This window comes from Hypomesus nipponensis, chromosome 17, assembly GCF_054491055.1.
Source record: "Hypomesus nipponensis isolate SF chromosome 17, ASM5449105v1, whole genome shotgun sequence".
Taxonomy (NCBI): Eukaryota; Metazoa; Chordata; class Actinopteri; order Osmeriformes; family Osmeridae; genus Hypomesus; species Hypomesus nipponensis.
This window is the reverse complement of record NC_140377.1, coordinates 5,123,310-5,136,711: the sequence shown is the minus strand read 5'-3', so window position 1 is coordinate 5,136,711 and position 13,402 is coordinate 5,123,310. Positions and strand designations below refer to the sequence as shown.

The 13,402-nt window shown below is 39.4% G+C and overlaps 4 protein-coding genes across 11 annotated transcripts in view; 2 read left to right on the top strand and 2 right to left on the bottom strand.

The window, feature by feature from the left end:
- Positions 1–1,090: 1,090 nt before the first annotated feature.
- Positions 1,091–3,134, bottom strand: mrm2 (mitochondrial rRNA methyltransferase 2). Its single transcript, XM_084678862.1, has 2 exons — positions 2,758–3,134; positions 1,091–2,565 (listed from the first exon to the last, which is right to left on the bottom strand). Exons 1-2 carry the CDS (start codon positions 3,056–3,058, stop codon positions 2,135–2,137), a joined length of 732 nt encoding a protein of 243 aa, XP_084534988.1. The 5' UTR covers positions 3,059–3,134; the 3' UTR covers positions 1,091–2,134.
- A 184-nt stretch (positions 3,135–3,318) lies between these two features.
- Positions 3,319–4,528, top strand: nudt1 (nudix (nucleoside diphosphate linked moiety X)-type motif 1). Of its 4 annotated transcripts, none has more exons than XM_084678867.1 (4): positions 3,319–3,337; positions 3,640–3,799; positions 3,880–4,025; positions 4,117–4,528. In XM_084678867.1, exons 2-4 carry the CDS (start codon positions 3,648–3,650, stop codon positions 4,287–4,289), a joined length of 471 nt encoding a protein of 156 aa, XP_084534993.1. In that variant the 5' UTR covers positions 3,319–3,337; positions 3,640–3,647; the 3' UTR covers positions 4,290–4,528. The 4 variants fall into 4 exon arrangements, with proteins under 4 accessions (XP_084534993.1, XP_084534990.1, XP_084534991.1 ...); XM_084678864.1 differs by lacking the exon at positions 3,319–3,337 and adding an exon at positions 3,345–3,490; XM_084678865.1 differs by lacking the exon at positions 3,319–3,337 and adding an exon at positions 3,366–3,498.
- A 580-nt stretch (positions 4,529–5,108) lies between these two features.
- Positions 5,109–11,285, bottom strand: snx8a (sorting nexin 8a). Of its 2 annotated transcripts, XM_084677921.1 has the most exons (13): positions 11,221–11,285; positions 10,392–10,519; positions 9,780–9,909; positions 8,632–8,822; positions 8,123–8,243; positions 7,785–7,921; positions 7,587–7,667; positions 7,282–7,442; positions 6,969–7,098; positions 6,823–6,891; positions 6,564–6,713; positions 6,169–6,318; positions 5,109–6,053 (listed from the first exon to the last, which is right to left on the bottom strand). In XM_084677921.1, the coding sequence occupies exons 1-13, from the start codon at positions 11,240–11,242 to the stop codon at positions 5,961–5,963; spliced, it is 1,563 nt and encodes a 520-aa protein (XP_084534047.1). In that variant the 5' UTR covers positions 11,243–11,285; the 3' UTR covers positions 5,109–5,960. The 2 variants fall into 2 exon arrangements, with proteins under 2 accessions (XP_084534047.1, XP_084534048.1); XM_084677922.1 differs by lacking the exon at positions 10,392–10,519 and having other exon boundaries at positions 11,221–11,239.
- Positions 11,286–11,730: 445 nt separating this feature from the next.
- ttyh3a (tweety family member 3a) overlaps positions 11,731–13,402 on the top strand; it is a 28,138-nt gene continuing 26,466 nt past the window's right edge. For 3 of the 4 annotated variants that reach the window (XM_084678190.1, XM_084678191.1, XM_084678187.1), the window contains exon 1: positions 11,731–12,683. In XM_084678190.1, coding sequence (XP_084534316.1) covers positions 12,558–12,683 — 126 coding nt within the window. In that variant the 5' untranslated portion in view covers positions 11,731–12,557. The remainder of the gene's footprint in view (positions 12,684–13,402) is intronic. The other variant, XM_084678189.1, reaches the window with a different exon arrangement.

The following is a 13,402-nucleotide window of genomic DNA, read 5'->3' as shown; positions in this document are numbered from 1 at the left end:
TTACATCTGACTAAACCTTTTTTACCCCTTCAACTCATGACCTTTTTATTGGGGCTTAATAGAATAATATTTACATACAAACCACCAGCTGTCCAGACGAGAGATGTAACCTGCAATTCGTTGTCTTTTTCCAAGCCCTAAAGTACCTTTGAAGGAAATGTATGACTCATTATTGAATTTCATCGAGTATCATCTGGACACAGTGTTTGAATAACATCAAAATGTGATTTAAATATCAAAGAGTGATGATCAGCAAGAAATAAGCAGGAAAAATGGGTCATCTGTTCACATCTTTACCACAATGGTTGCTGCTATCTAATCAAACCATGTGCTTTTCTTCTCTTATTAGGTTAATTTCAACAAAGTACAGAATTATTTAATTGAAGTGATCATACTCATATTACTCATCACTTTCTTAGCGACAGGTTGCCCCCAAGCAAAGCAAATAAGCAGATTCCATTAGTACACTAACATTAACTATCTCTTTCATTGGTGCCAAAAATGCATGCAAATTTAGTCTTAATTAGGTTTAAAAGATTCCATTTCATGGGATAATTGGACTTCAAAAAACTCAATTTCAGGTTTAATCTGATTTCAACAAGGAAATTAACTCATTTGTAATTTGAAGGGCATTTATTCATGTAGAGTATTTTCAGGGTAAGCCTCAACAGTTGATTAATTGAATACAATTAACCCGTAAAAAGCATATATTCAGTGATGTTAATACATTATTGTGCATTGTATAAAGGAAATGTTTTGTAACACCAATTAGCTAAAGACAACCCAGATTTTTTTTATAGAATCACTTTTAAGATATCATCACAAGCAACATAGAAATGCAGCAGTGTCTTTTAAGCATACATGAACAGCTCATCTACTAAATATGGATGTGGATTATATTCGGTGGATTGCAATCACCCGTTAATCTACTATATAGAGGACTTTGCAACATCTTGTGCAGATCACAGTATATGATCTGTGACAACCAAGCATGCTACATACAGTGGTGGTTCAAGACACATTTGACTGGGGGGGGCAAGTGGGTCCAGTGTTTAATCAGAGGGGCACATTAAAAAACGGAAACAACTGATGTGTAAACATTAAATACTTTAATTTTGCTTTACATTGAAATCATACAAACGGCTCTGACTCAGCTCTCTCAATACCTTGATGTTTCTCTGACTTTTTTTTTTTTACTGGGGCAAAAAAAGGCTGCAATGTCCCTTCTTCGGTTTATGATGACTACTGGAAGAAAAACGTGTAAAAATATATCGTTTTTTTTAAATATATTTTTTTATTCAGTCAGCTCGGGGGGGCCAGGGACATTTTTACAGGGGCACTGGCCCCTGTAGGCCCCCGTGTAGAACCGCCCCTGGTTACATAGTTCAGTGAACAGTTATTTTTTATGTTTTATTAAGACCCAGCTTAGATCCATCCATCATATCCCAACATCTCATTGTGCAATCTCTTCTAATACATTTGTTCCATTCATAAACGACAGGATGATTTCAAACACTGAGAGCAGTATCATCACAGAAGCATTCAAGCCAACGGAGAAATAAGGCATAGTGAAAATGCAACCAGAACATTGCATTCCAAAGTATTGAGCTCACTCATATTGTGAATAGCTGCAATCGGACTAGCAGTTTACTGGGCAAACATAATTTCAAGGAATATAGACTCTTCAGTCTCAAAAGATAGCCTGTGACTGTTTATAATAGCTTTAGTAGACTGAGGCTTTCCATTAGTCATGCTGTCCATGATTCTTTTATCCACATCATTTTACTTTTATAAGCCTATAATGAGGGAATTATTACATACTTCTACATGGCTAGTAGAGCAGATTATGTGCATTACAAATACCAAACTAGAGAAATGTGTTCAAAGAAATAATGTGTGCACTTCATAACATAATGTTTTGACAAGGGAGAAACTGAAAAAATGGACAACGCTTCCACAGTTTATGGACACCTTAAGAGTGCCATCTCCTGGTGGCGAATCTTGCTTTTCAAGAATTCAGAATCAAGTCGCCATAACCCTAGATTTAAAACACTAGTTTAAAATAATAATAAATTCAAGCCATCAAAGTCAACTGCTCCAAATATTGTGAAGAGGTGTTTTATATACAGAAAATTCAGGAATCTATTCCTCTATACATTTTAGCGAGGAAAAACTTTTCAGCAGATTCTTTTCGGCAGGCTTTTGGTTTAATAGTCCGGATTTCACGGAAGACAGCTAACAGTTTATCATGAAGCTGTTGTGTGAGAGCCCCATCCCAGTATTTACAAATCAGAGAGCCTCCAGGAATCAAAACCTTCTTAGCCAAATCAATCAATGATGCACACATGGAGACAAGTTGCTCGTGGTCCATCTCTTTAAAACCACTGGCATTGGGCGCCATGTCACTCAGAATGACATGAGCCTGACCACCAGGGAGGAGCTCAAGTAGCTTGGCATGTGTGCTGGGGTCAGTAATGTCATGGTTGGACAGAAAGTGGGCTCCGTCTAGAGGTGACACACGGAGTAGGTCAACACCAAACACAGTGCCGCGTGGTAATTCTTGATCTGAAATAAAGTGAATGAAAATGATCAGTGGCAATCTTTTTGAAAACATGATCTTGCCGACCAGTGAGAAAATATTTCTCACCAGCGGCATCTCCTTGTAAAATACAATAGGCTATTTCCCAATTAACGATGCCACTGTTAGCTGTCATGAAAGGGCATGTCACACAATCAATGGACATTAATTTCACTCACTAGTCCCAGCAGAATTGACCCTTTGAACTGCTATCTGGCTCCAGGCGCCTGGTGCAGCACCGCAATCTATGACATTTAGTCCAGGTTTTAATATGTTAAATTTGTCATCGATCTCCAAGAGCTTGAAAGCGCTCCTACACCGGTAGTTGTGCACATGGGCTGCTTTGACAAAAGGATCCTTGAGCTGCCGAACTATCCAACGTTGTTCAGAGGTACTCTTGCCTTTCAGATTATGTGGTGTGTTTTTTAGGATATTTATAGTGGTATGTAAATACGACTTTTGAAGATGTGAGTACCACATTACGATGTTGTGATAACTTCTACCACAATAATTCGCTTCCGCACCCTCGTGTATCCAGATTCCACGTCCTCCAAAAAACAACGTTCCGTCTGCAAGTGAGGTGCAAATTCCATTGTACTTTGACACTTTAAATTGTATGTGTGTGATTCCATCAACTTAATTGCTTAAGCTCAACCTTTGAAACAGTGGGTATCATACTGAAACGAAATTGAAGGGAATTTTCTCATCCAGTTTTGTATGATTTCAGAGTCGAGCATATTAGAAAGTAACACATTGGTGGTAGGTTTCTGCAAACTGTAAAGAATGCGGATAGGGCAAATCATTTCTAATCTTAACCACGTCTCCCAATCGTTTTGTTTGTTAAATCTACTGTTAGCTTTACGTCCTCGCATGGAAACATCACATGCTCGACCGGGAACGCGGGAGACGGGAGTAATTATGTAGTTTCATTCAAAATGAGTGTTTGAAACATCATGAAACACAAATCAATTTTCAAATGCAAGCTATGCAATTCATAATTTGCTGTGTAGGCTAGTGTACATAATCACGTATGTTACATGGTAATGCTTACTACTTTTTAGGTGGTGAAATGTTTACCTCCAAGCTGCTGACTCTTGTGATGGTGGTACAACCTGGAAGGGTGCTGCTCGGCATGAAGAAAAGAGGTTTTGGAGAAGGGAAATGGAACGGTTTTGGAGGCAAGGTTCAGTCTGGAGAGACGATTGAAGAGGCGGCCAGGAGGTGTGTGGAGTAGGTGTCACTTGGATAATAAATTCTCTGAGTACTGTATTTTAACTGTTCTGCTTTATTCTTGTTGACAGAGAACTGCTGGAGGAAAGTGGCCTCACTGTGGATGTGCTGGAAAAGATTGGCAATATCAAATTTGAATTCATTGGAGAAACAGAGTTGCTTGATGTCCATGTTTTCAGGACTGACACTTACAATGGAGAACCGACCGAGTCAGATGGTAAGGATTGGTATAGCATTTCCTTTTTTTAGAAGTTGTGCTTTATTGTTAGCTAGACCATGTTAACTATGTATTGTTTTTTTCTTTGTAGAGATGAGGCCTCAATGGTTTGACTTTGACAAAATACCTTTCTCTAAAATGTGGGCTGATGATATTATGTGGTTTCCGCTGATGCTGCAAAAGAAGAAATTCTTGGGGTATTTCAAATTCCAGGGTCATGACAGGATCATCGACCACAAGCTGGAGGAAGTGGAGAACATATGACAGACAGGGTCATTCATGTTAGGTCAAACAGATGTTCTTTCTGAAGGACACCCTATTGAGGTTTTGCAGTGTACCCACTATAGTTTGGTCATTTTATGAAGTTTGGTGCCATTTGAGAATAGGACTGTCTATAATAATCTAAAAAGGAATCCTGTACAATGTATAACATATTAAAAACTGTAAAACAAGCGATCAACAATAACTAATATGTCAATTAAAATATGTTCAACAGTTGTCAACAGTCTGCAATACTTTTATGAAGCACTCGATTGAACAGCCTCTTAGTTCTGTTAGATTAGATAGATCTAGTTACATTTATTTATTTAGCAGGCGCTTTTATCTAAAGCGACTGATATAAAAGAGCTTTACAAAAGGTGCATAGGTCAATGATGTTTATTGTTGAAGAAATAGTCATCTTTTGTTGATTGCATTTTGTTTTAATAGAATCCAAAATAACTGAATATATATTATGAATATTATACACATCTTAAAAAAACCTTGTTGCTAGTTTTTATATTACATACCTACAGGTAAACACTGGAGATTTTAGAGAGAATCATTGCAAAACACCATAACATTGTCTACCTGATAAATAACTACACTTAATTTGATCCAAACATAAGATTTCTTACACTAATGACTTTTAGATTATTACATTGTGTGTCTTTGGTGTGTTAATCAATGCTAGATAGTGTAAATACAGTCATTAATCATTAAAAAAGCTAATTAGTTACATTTCTGTAGTTAGTCTTGTGTTCGAGGTGCAAGCATGGAATTGAGATCACAACATATTAAATAATTCAGTTCAGTTTCAACCAGGAATTTGAAGATTATTCTTATTGTTTAGGCTATACATGACAAACAACACCATTTACAAAAGCAGTCAATCCCTAATGTGAAGACACAATTAACAGACGGTCAGCATTATGTAGTGCAGAACACTTATACTCAAGACAGAAAATGATCTATAGACAAGAGCAAGATCTTATCGTTGCATGTGTATCAAAAATATAATGGTTTAGATATATTTGAGAAATTCTTGTAAATTTCATAAACACCATGCCCTGTTATGATTCAATAGCATTTATATTATAACAAAATGGAAGATTACAGCTTTATCTATAAGAAAAATAAAACACTGTCAGTAGGAATATCTTCATTTAGCTCAATTACTTGAATTTAAAAGTAGCCTACATTTACCTTTATCTTCTTGTTTTAACACTTTAGTTTACAAAATTATGTAAAAAAAAAAAAAAACTATTACAAAATCCCTCATTTAACAGTGAGCTATTACAAAGTAATAAGATACAGTATCAAAATACAGGTATAATATTTAAACAGGCAAAACCAGCTTTCTTGTGGATTTATCAACCACAGTATTGAATACTTTTACAAAAGTCAAAAGATCAAAGCACGTTCATGTGCTGTCAAATGCCCCTAGAAGCCATCTTCTTTACATTTAGTGTGGTGACAGGCCATTGAATGGAACGCCAGTGATGATGCAAGAAACAGTTTCATAAGGCACACTATGCTACGAAAAACTGTTACATAGCAGTTACTTGAGAGGTTTAACACCTGTACGTGTCAAGGATGTGCAGATAGCCAAAGCAAAAAGGATATCTTCATTATCAACTACTTCAAGAAATGTTTTGGAGTTCCAGTATAATAACTCTACTGGGGTGTTAGAGGAAGAGATTGAATTCCATTATTTGCTCCAAAAAGACATCCAAGCTTTGGCTGGAGATCATTCCACACCTCACCCATCTACACACACACACACAAAAACGTTATTTATACACAGACATAATGTATAAACACATACTCAAAGGACATTATGGGCAGTAAGACTTTAAGATATTAAGCGAGGGCACAGTCTCACCTCTTTGTGTCCTTGGACCTGGGAGTTCACAAAAGCTCCCAGGATATGCGACGTGATAGGGAGGTAGGTGAAGATAAGCTGGGTCTCTTGATGAAGGCAGAAGAGGGAGAAGTAGTTCCGAAGTTCCATGGTCTGAATGGCATTCTCTTGCTGTTCATGGTAGATCCAGATTACTTATATATCAACCACTCTCAAAGATATCATGTCATAAATTGGTTTATTCCAACATATTGGTCATGGGGAATGCTCTCTCTTCACTATGTCACAGAGGATACAGTCTGACAAGTTACATGCAGTATATGACCTGGTACAGATTTATTGAGGGACGAAAAGGCCATTTGAGAAAAAAAAAAAAACTAAGTGCAAAGCTCCCTAATTGTGCGGATCATGTGTACCTGTACAATGCGTGACTCCAGCTGCTCCACAGACACTTGCTCCTTGGGCTGCACTGTGGCACTCATCATCTGCCTCTTCATCACACTGTACTTCTGCAGGGCTCTCTGGTGCTCATGCAGCACTCCCTTCTCATGGCGCTCACACAGGTCCTAAAGGAGGCAACACTGAGGCTTACAAATCCACTGTACGTAGCTGTGTACCACATAGCCTTCTGTAGTAAACAAAATTGACCACTTTTCACTTGATTTACAAACTCACTCTGTATGATTGCAGTAGATCCAAAAACAGATTGAGTTTTTCCACCACATCATCCTCCTCTCTTCTCCCCTAAAGGAAATAAAGGGACCGTTTTACAAAACCAATCATAGATCAAGCGTGGCCCAGTTCAGGGATGTGGTCCTCACCTGTTGAGCAGCTTTGTCAGCGAGCAGAGCAAACTCCACAGACAGGCCTTTCAGAGACTGACGCAGGGTACCCCAGGTGCTTTGGGAGGAGGCCATGGAAGGGATGGGTGAACCGTCTGAGCCCAATGTACTACAACAAAAACCCATGATTGAAAAAGCTTAATTAGCTGAAAATTACAATCTCAAAAGGGTGCATAAAAGCACAGACAACCAAAACTGGTTATACAACAGGAGTGGTAGGTGTTAAAAAGGAGCAGGTCTGTTTTTGTGCAACACAGTTTACGGTGAACCAAACAAAGCTGTTGTACATTACCTGAGCTCTCTGCCAAACATGAGTAGGTCTGTTGCGTTCTCTTTGGAGCGCTCAGCCATTCTCTCTGCCCTGTCACGGAGCTTGACGAAGCTGTTGTGAATGTTTCTGATCAACTCCCTGCTTGCTGAAAACTGGGCCTGAATATCCGTGGGGAGATACTCCTGTGGCACAGATGTCATCCAACCACTCAGCCAGGAGATCCATTACCGGCACTAGCTACACATTGTATTCATTGTTGTTGCAGAACACTCTGTAAGCACATGTTATGCTAAATGCATAAATGTAAACGTCATATTGTGTCAAACCTTTGCCTGGGTTGAAATTCTATTCGTCATGAATTCATCGCCCATTTTCTTGGAAGCGTCACGTAGTTTCGATTGAACCTCCTGTGGGAAGAGGGAGAAGTTTGACGCAACTAAGTACCATCACACTACCTAGCAGAGACTTCCATGGCCCAAGACCTCCTGTAGAACCAGACAAGGGGAAGAAGAGCGGGCACATACCGAGCCATTAAAGGTGAGGAAGGTCTTCACCAGCTCGTCCTCGGAGAAGAAGGGGTGTCGGGCCACCAGGTTAATGAAACGGCACAGAGCACGCCGCCTTCCTTCAATGAACTCGCGCTCAGACATGGAGTTCAGGACTGTGGACAAAAGGTCAGCATTAAACACACCATTAAATGGCATCATTTGGACGGATGTTACAGATGTTATCATTTTAGACTGCTGCTTTGCCAACTACAACTGGGCTATGCCAAAGAACGTACTGTCATTGCACGTAACAAACCAAGCAGATGCCCCATCTTCAATAGGAAGTGGATAACCAGTAAGTCAAAAGGTCCTACCTCCTTTGAGCATCCTTTTAGGTGGAAGTGCAGGCACCATTCTGTAGGCAAACCTCTGCAGCAGAAGCTCATGGAAGACATCGAAATCACTGTATCTTCGGTAAACTGATATCTTGAAACGCTACGTATAAGAAACAACGGACATAAAATGTTTATAAATCAAATGTGTACAACGCTTTTGGTTGGAAAGCCAACTGAAATATACACAATGGGTATGTGTAGTTGATTGTGAACGCTCACTGCACAGAAACAACACAGCTTCTGTTCCTGTGAGGGTTCCTGGGTAATCAATGTAATGGTTGTATACTTTCTCTCTGGGACCTTCTATGACAAGCATTACAACCCATTACAACCCTCGGAAACGGGATTGATAAAATACGTCCATCTGCTGGATTTTAGCTTAACATAAAAAATATATTAAAAAAAAAAACTAAACAACTCACTGCTACTGATATAATCGAACACACACATGATGGTCTCACACATACCAGTTAAGAGTTTCTTCTTACCTGGCTTGTGATCTGGTACTCCACATGTTTAAGAAATAGCCCCTTCTTCTCAGGGATGAGCTCCACCTTTACACTGTCTGTGGCCAGCAGTTTGCTCAGGGTCTGGGACACCGTGAGAGGGTTCTCCTGAACCGGCTGCATCCTCAAAGTCTGCAAGTCTTTCGGCTCTCCAAGCTGGGGCTTTGGTAGCTCTGTGAAGTACAACGTGACATAAGGTAGATAACACATAAGATGGATATCATTTGTATTTAAAGCAGTGATTGTTATGGCAATCAACAGTTATCTTACAATCAATGCTTTTCGCTTGACACTGTTTTTATTTTTATTGTTGTTGGCAGTAAATGTAAGTGCCCATATAAAATGATAACTGATTGCAGTACATGGGATCCTTCTTCAGTCCAAACCTGACAAAAGGGGAAATCATCTTGAAATGTGACACATCAGTTCAAATCTGTACAGTTAGCTGCCATATTGGCATCACCTGAAATAACACAAGGGCCTTAAATAATCAGAGGTTTGGAACAGAGCCCCCAGTCAGAGCTATATTCAGGGTAATGGCTACCTCCGTATCCTCAAGACTCCTTTACTATTCTCTAACACAATAACAGAGGACCTTTGGGCCCAAACAGTGAAACATACAGGGCTGTAGGCTAACATGCTTCTCCCCACAAAACCATGCCAAAGAATGGGAAAAGTGGTTACGTATAATCTAGACACGCAAATGAACTTTCATCCAGAGAGAAGTGTGCTACAGAAGTGCTGAGCCATGTCTTTAAAAGTAACAGGAGGTGGAATATTCCCGGAAGCAGTGCTCTGGGAATCGGGCCCAAAACATACAACACTCTTAGGTCTTGGGGTAAAATGTTTTAATAAAAGCAGCAAATCTTTGTTTATGTCATTCCTCATGCAAGGCCAAATGTATTGAGTCATATTCATTAAAATATTAGGCTACACTTTGTTCGTAGAATAGCATCTGAAATAAGAAACAAATCAAATCACAAGAAAAACAGTCTACTAAAAAGATGGCAGACTTGAAGTTTATAGAGGTCACAAGGTTTGCACTTCTCACATCCTTATAGATGTTTAAACTACTCATTAAGCAACATGTTTATGACAGTGTGCAATTTAAAAAAGAAATGGTGTCTTACCTTGAATGCAATTCTCCAAGAGTTTCAGGCTAGGTTGCTTTCCTTGCTGAGCAAGAGCAATTAGTGCCAGAGCTTTATACAGGGACAATTTGTTTATGAATCCTTCAGTGTACTCAATACGTTCAGCAATCTAGAACCAACACAGAACATACATAACTTGATTTGTCAAAACAAGGTCTGAATTCAACTGTTTTCTACATTCAGTGAAGGAATTCATGACAAATTCAGAACACAACAATGTGCACAGTTAGAGCAGAGTGAGTGGATGAAATTGAACCACAAATTCACACCTGAAATACATCAAAGACTTTCAATTAATAATGTGCACCATACATGGTTTCCATAACTCACATAGCTATAACACCTGCTCTGTCCATCTAATCTAAGATGATAATTATGCCATAGAATTACTCTGAGGCTAAATGTGATCAATAGTGCCATTTTCTAACACCTAACTCAATTTGTTACTAACAGATAGCTCCTAAAGAGGAACTTGATATTCAATGTCACTTGTTATTTCTTATCAAATTATGCTTCTCCAACAATTTTATGCAAGAACCTTGGCACAATGCAAGTTTGACAAGGTTCCTTCTGGGTTAACTCACTACCCACCTGGGCAAGCACAGCTTTGGGTAACTCTGTCCTGTTCAGCAACCGTTGGAACACCTCAGACTGCACTCGCTCGTCTGTTTTACAGCAAATAGCCTCATACACCTCCCTGTAGTACGGAGGGACTGATCCTGGGAGAGGATCAACACAGTCTGTTATGACAGTTACAAACCCATACCCCATACAAGTGGTCTCCCCCAAAACGGCAAAAGGTTTACAAATAAAACCTTATGTTCCTATGTAAATTGATACGTAATGTGCACAGTATCAAAGCGTTACAATAACTAAGTGATGCATTGGTCGATTGTAAATTAATTAGCCTACTTAAGGAATGCTACGCGAAGGGATCGTGTCCAACTATAAATTCACCTTAATATGATTGTCATGCATCAGGGCAAGGGAAAAAAAAGTGTATATTCTGATAATATTTTGCCATTGCTGGCCCGTGAACATTTACAGATGATATAGTAAGTGCATATTGGTCTCCACTTTCTTCATTTTCACTAGTACCATGGTAGGCTAAACGTTTGACAGGTGTGCATAATAAACGACAACATTAGTAAAATACACCAATTATGGTTATGTCAGGTTGAAACCACTGTTTTGGATCATTCTGCTTAACCAAGTTTTATTTGAACCGCCAAGTTGAAGTGTTCCGTTCTCAAGACATTAGGATGAGGACGCGCTGTGCGTTTTCGATGTCCTATCTCTAGTCTTAAAAAACCAAGATTATCTTGACAGCTTGACTATGTCAGAATACAGGATGAACAAAATACATAACACAAACATATGTACAGGCATGTTATAAGTGTATATTTGGCATTCAAGTTACCTTCATTGATCTCGCCTGCCATAGTTCAGATTGTCATGTGAGCACGACAGCACCTCCATGTGATTTCCTGAAGAAAATGTAAAAAAAAAAAAAAAAAAAAACGTGGAATTTCTTACCTCTTAAAGTAGCAGGAAGCATTTTACTCATTTTACAAATATTATGTTTTGTGAAACAGTAGGCTACATACAAAACATTTGAACAACCAACATGTTTTTTTGTTATTGAGGCCGAATAGTAGACTACCCTTCAACACTTAGTAACAAATTACAAAAATGTGCGCGCGTGTTTGTGTGTGCTTGACTAATTAATAATGAGGTTATTACTTCTAAACAGAATTTGTGCTTTAAATGGGTTTGTTTTCACTTACTCTTCCTATATTTTGTATTCACCAGATAGTCTAACTTGGACAGGACTTCTTCATTTTGTGTCTGAAATTGTGACTTCCAAAACTATCCACCAGGGGGCAGTATTACACAACCATGGTAGCAGAAGTGCTCAGGGCAGCCTCGGAGTGAGGAGGAGCCGAGTTTCTTGTGTTGTGGAGGATGTAAGAGACCGCTGGCTAGTTCATGGTGAGGTTCAGCGTCCTTGTTTCTCTACGGTTAGCTGGATTCTGATCTCTTATTTGGGTACTTTCATCAGAAAACAACACATTAACTCTAAAACTACAGTGAAGAAGAAGCAGCCGTTTACCAATCATGTGGATAAAATAAAAGAAGCTCCAGTGTGGAACAAGAAAAAAAACTCGCGGATGGCTAGCTAGCCTGCTGGCTAACAGCCCAGGAGGAACTGCACGAGAACAGTACAAGGACATCATCAGTAGAACTCAGGAGAACGAATAACAACACGCACAAGGCTTGAGTGCCTTTTACCCATTCAAATAAAGTTACGGAAACGCAAAGCAATGGAAGATATTCGAGTAGATCTGTGAGTAGAAAAACAATACAGCGAGCAATAGCGAGTTGGTTGATGGGTTGGGAAGTCAGTTGTCATACGTCATCCGCAGAGCAATCGGAAGGCAGACATGGATAGATAGTGCTGCTAGGATGTGTTGCCACCTACAATATGTATAATCTATAAACTTCTGATAAAATCAATTACCATAGGCAAGTGAAAATGGAAGTGGAACTTGGACTGTCTGCGAATAGCATAATCTTACCTGAGTAGAACATAGCAGTGCACATCTAAAAGATAGTCGAGTAACTAGCTAGCTGGATTGCTACTCCTTTTGGTTCTTGCCCACTCTGTTTACAAGAACTTAAAGAATTGGACTCCGACTATTCTACACTGGTTATTACTGTCAACAGCTTTCCAGAAGCTTTCACAGACTGTTAAATATGGCAGCGGTGGTCAACTATTCCCCACCATGGTGGGTGAACCTGCTGCACAGACTGCCCCACTTTAACCTGCAATTCGAACAGACAAGCAGTGACTTTCGCCCCGAGGACTCAGCGTATCAACAGGTAAGTCCGGACATTTGCACTGTTTCTTATAGCAGTTGAACAGCTTTATATTGGGCACAGTCATTTGTGAGACAGACCTACCACAGGTGAGTTTATAACTTGCTGTGCTTTAGAGGAGAGTCCACCATTGTTTTGAACTTTGGTTACATCTATTTAAGTCTTGAGGATGAAAAACTTTTGGTATCGTGATAAACCTATATCCTGTGGCATTTCTCAAACTCATACCTGTGGACTGCACAAAATGCATGCTGCTTCCTGCCAGTCTTTTGTCATACATTTTTTGTACTAAGTAAATGAAAAGGCTGTTAGTGTACTAATAGGCCCCGAAGCAACAAGTCAACGGACTAGCTGAGAACTAAAGCAGAACCCAGAAATTAGCAATGGCCAACTTGAAGAAAAATACAGTATGTCTCCCGAGGAAATCCGTAGGCCTAAATCCTTGCTGGATTCTCTCACCAGAGGGTGACTGTGTGAAGGGACACAATTTGGAACAGGTGGCCTGAAGCCACCAATATGGCCCTGACGGCTTGTGTTGACTATAAAATTGCCTGATTTGGATTAGGTTAACGTGGGAAGAAAAAAGGAAATCAACAGAATTACTCATTCATTGGCACAGGATAATCAGTCAGTATCAGACAGAAAAGAGAAAGAATATGCTGTGCTTGTTTCGGACAGACATTCTGTCCATCTTCCTGAGGCCTTCACATGACAAAGCCTGT

Coding starts and splice junctions, on each gene's coding strand:
- snx8a (XM_084677921.1), bottom strand. CDS start 11,242: ATGGCAGGCGAGATCAATGAAG. Junction 10,520..11,220: donor GGCAGGCGAGATCAATGAAG/GTAACTTGAATG, acceptor ATCCTCTCCCAG/GATCAGTCCCTCCGTACTAC. Junction 6,319..6,563: donor TGGAGTCACGCATTGTACAG/GTACACATGATC, acceptor TACCATGAACAG/CAAGAGAATGCCATTCAGAC.
- nudt1 (XM_084678863.1), top strand. CDS start 3,609: ATGTTACATGGTAATGCTTACTACTTTTTAGGTGGTGAAATGTTTACC. Junction 3,800..3,879: donor ATTGAAGAGGCGGCCAGGAG/GTGTGTGGAGTA, acceptor TCTTGTTGACAG/AGAACTGCTGGAGGAAAGTG. Junction 4,026..4,116: donor AGAACCGACCGAGTCAGATG/GTAAGGATTGGT, acceptor TTTTCTTTGTAG/AGATGAGGCCTCAATGGTTT.
- mrm2 (XM_084678862.1), bottom strand. CDS start 3,058: ATGTGGTACTCACATCTTCAAAAGTCGTATTTACATACCACTATAAAT. Junction 2,566..2,757: donor GGTCAATTCTGCTGGGACTA/GTGAGTGAAATT, acceptor ACTTTATTTCAG/ATCAAGAATTACCACGCGGC.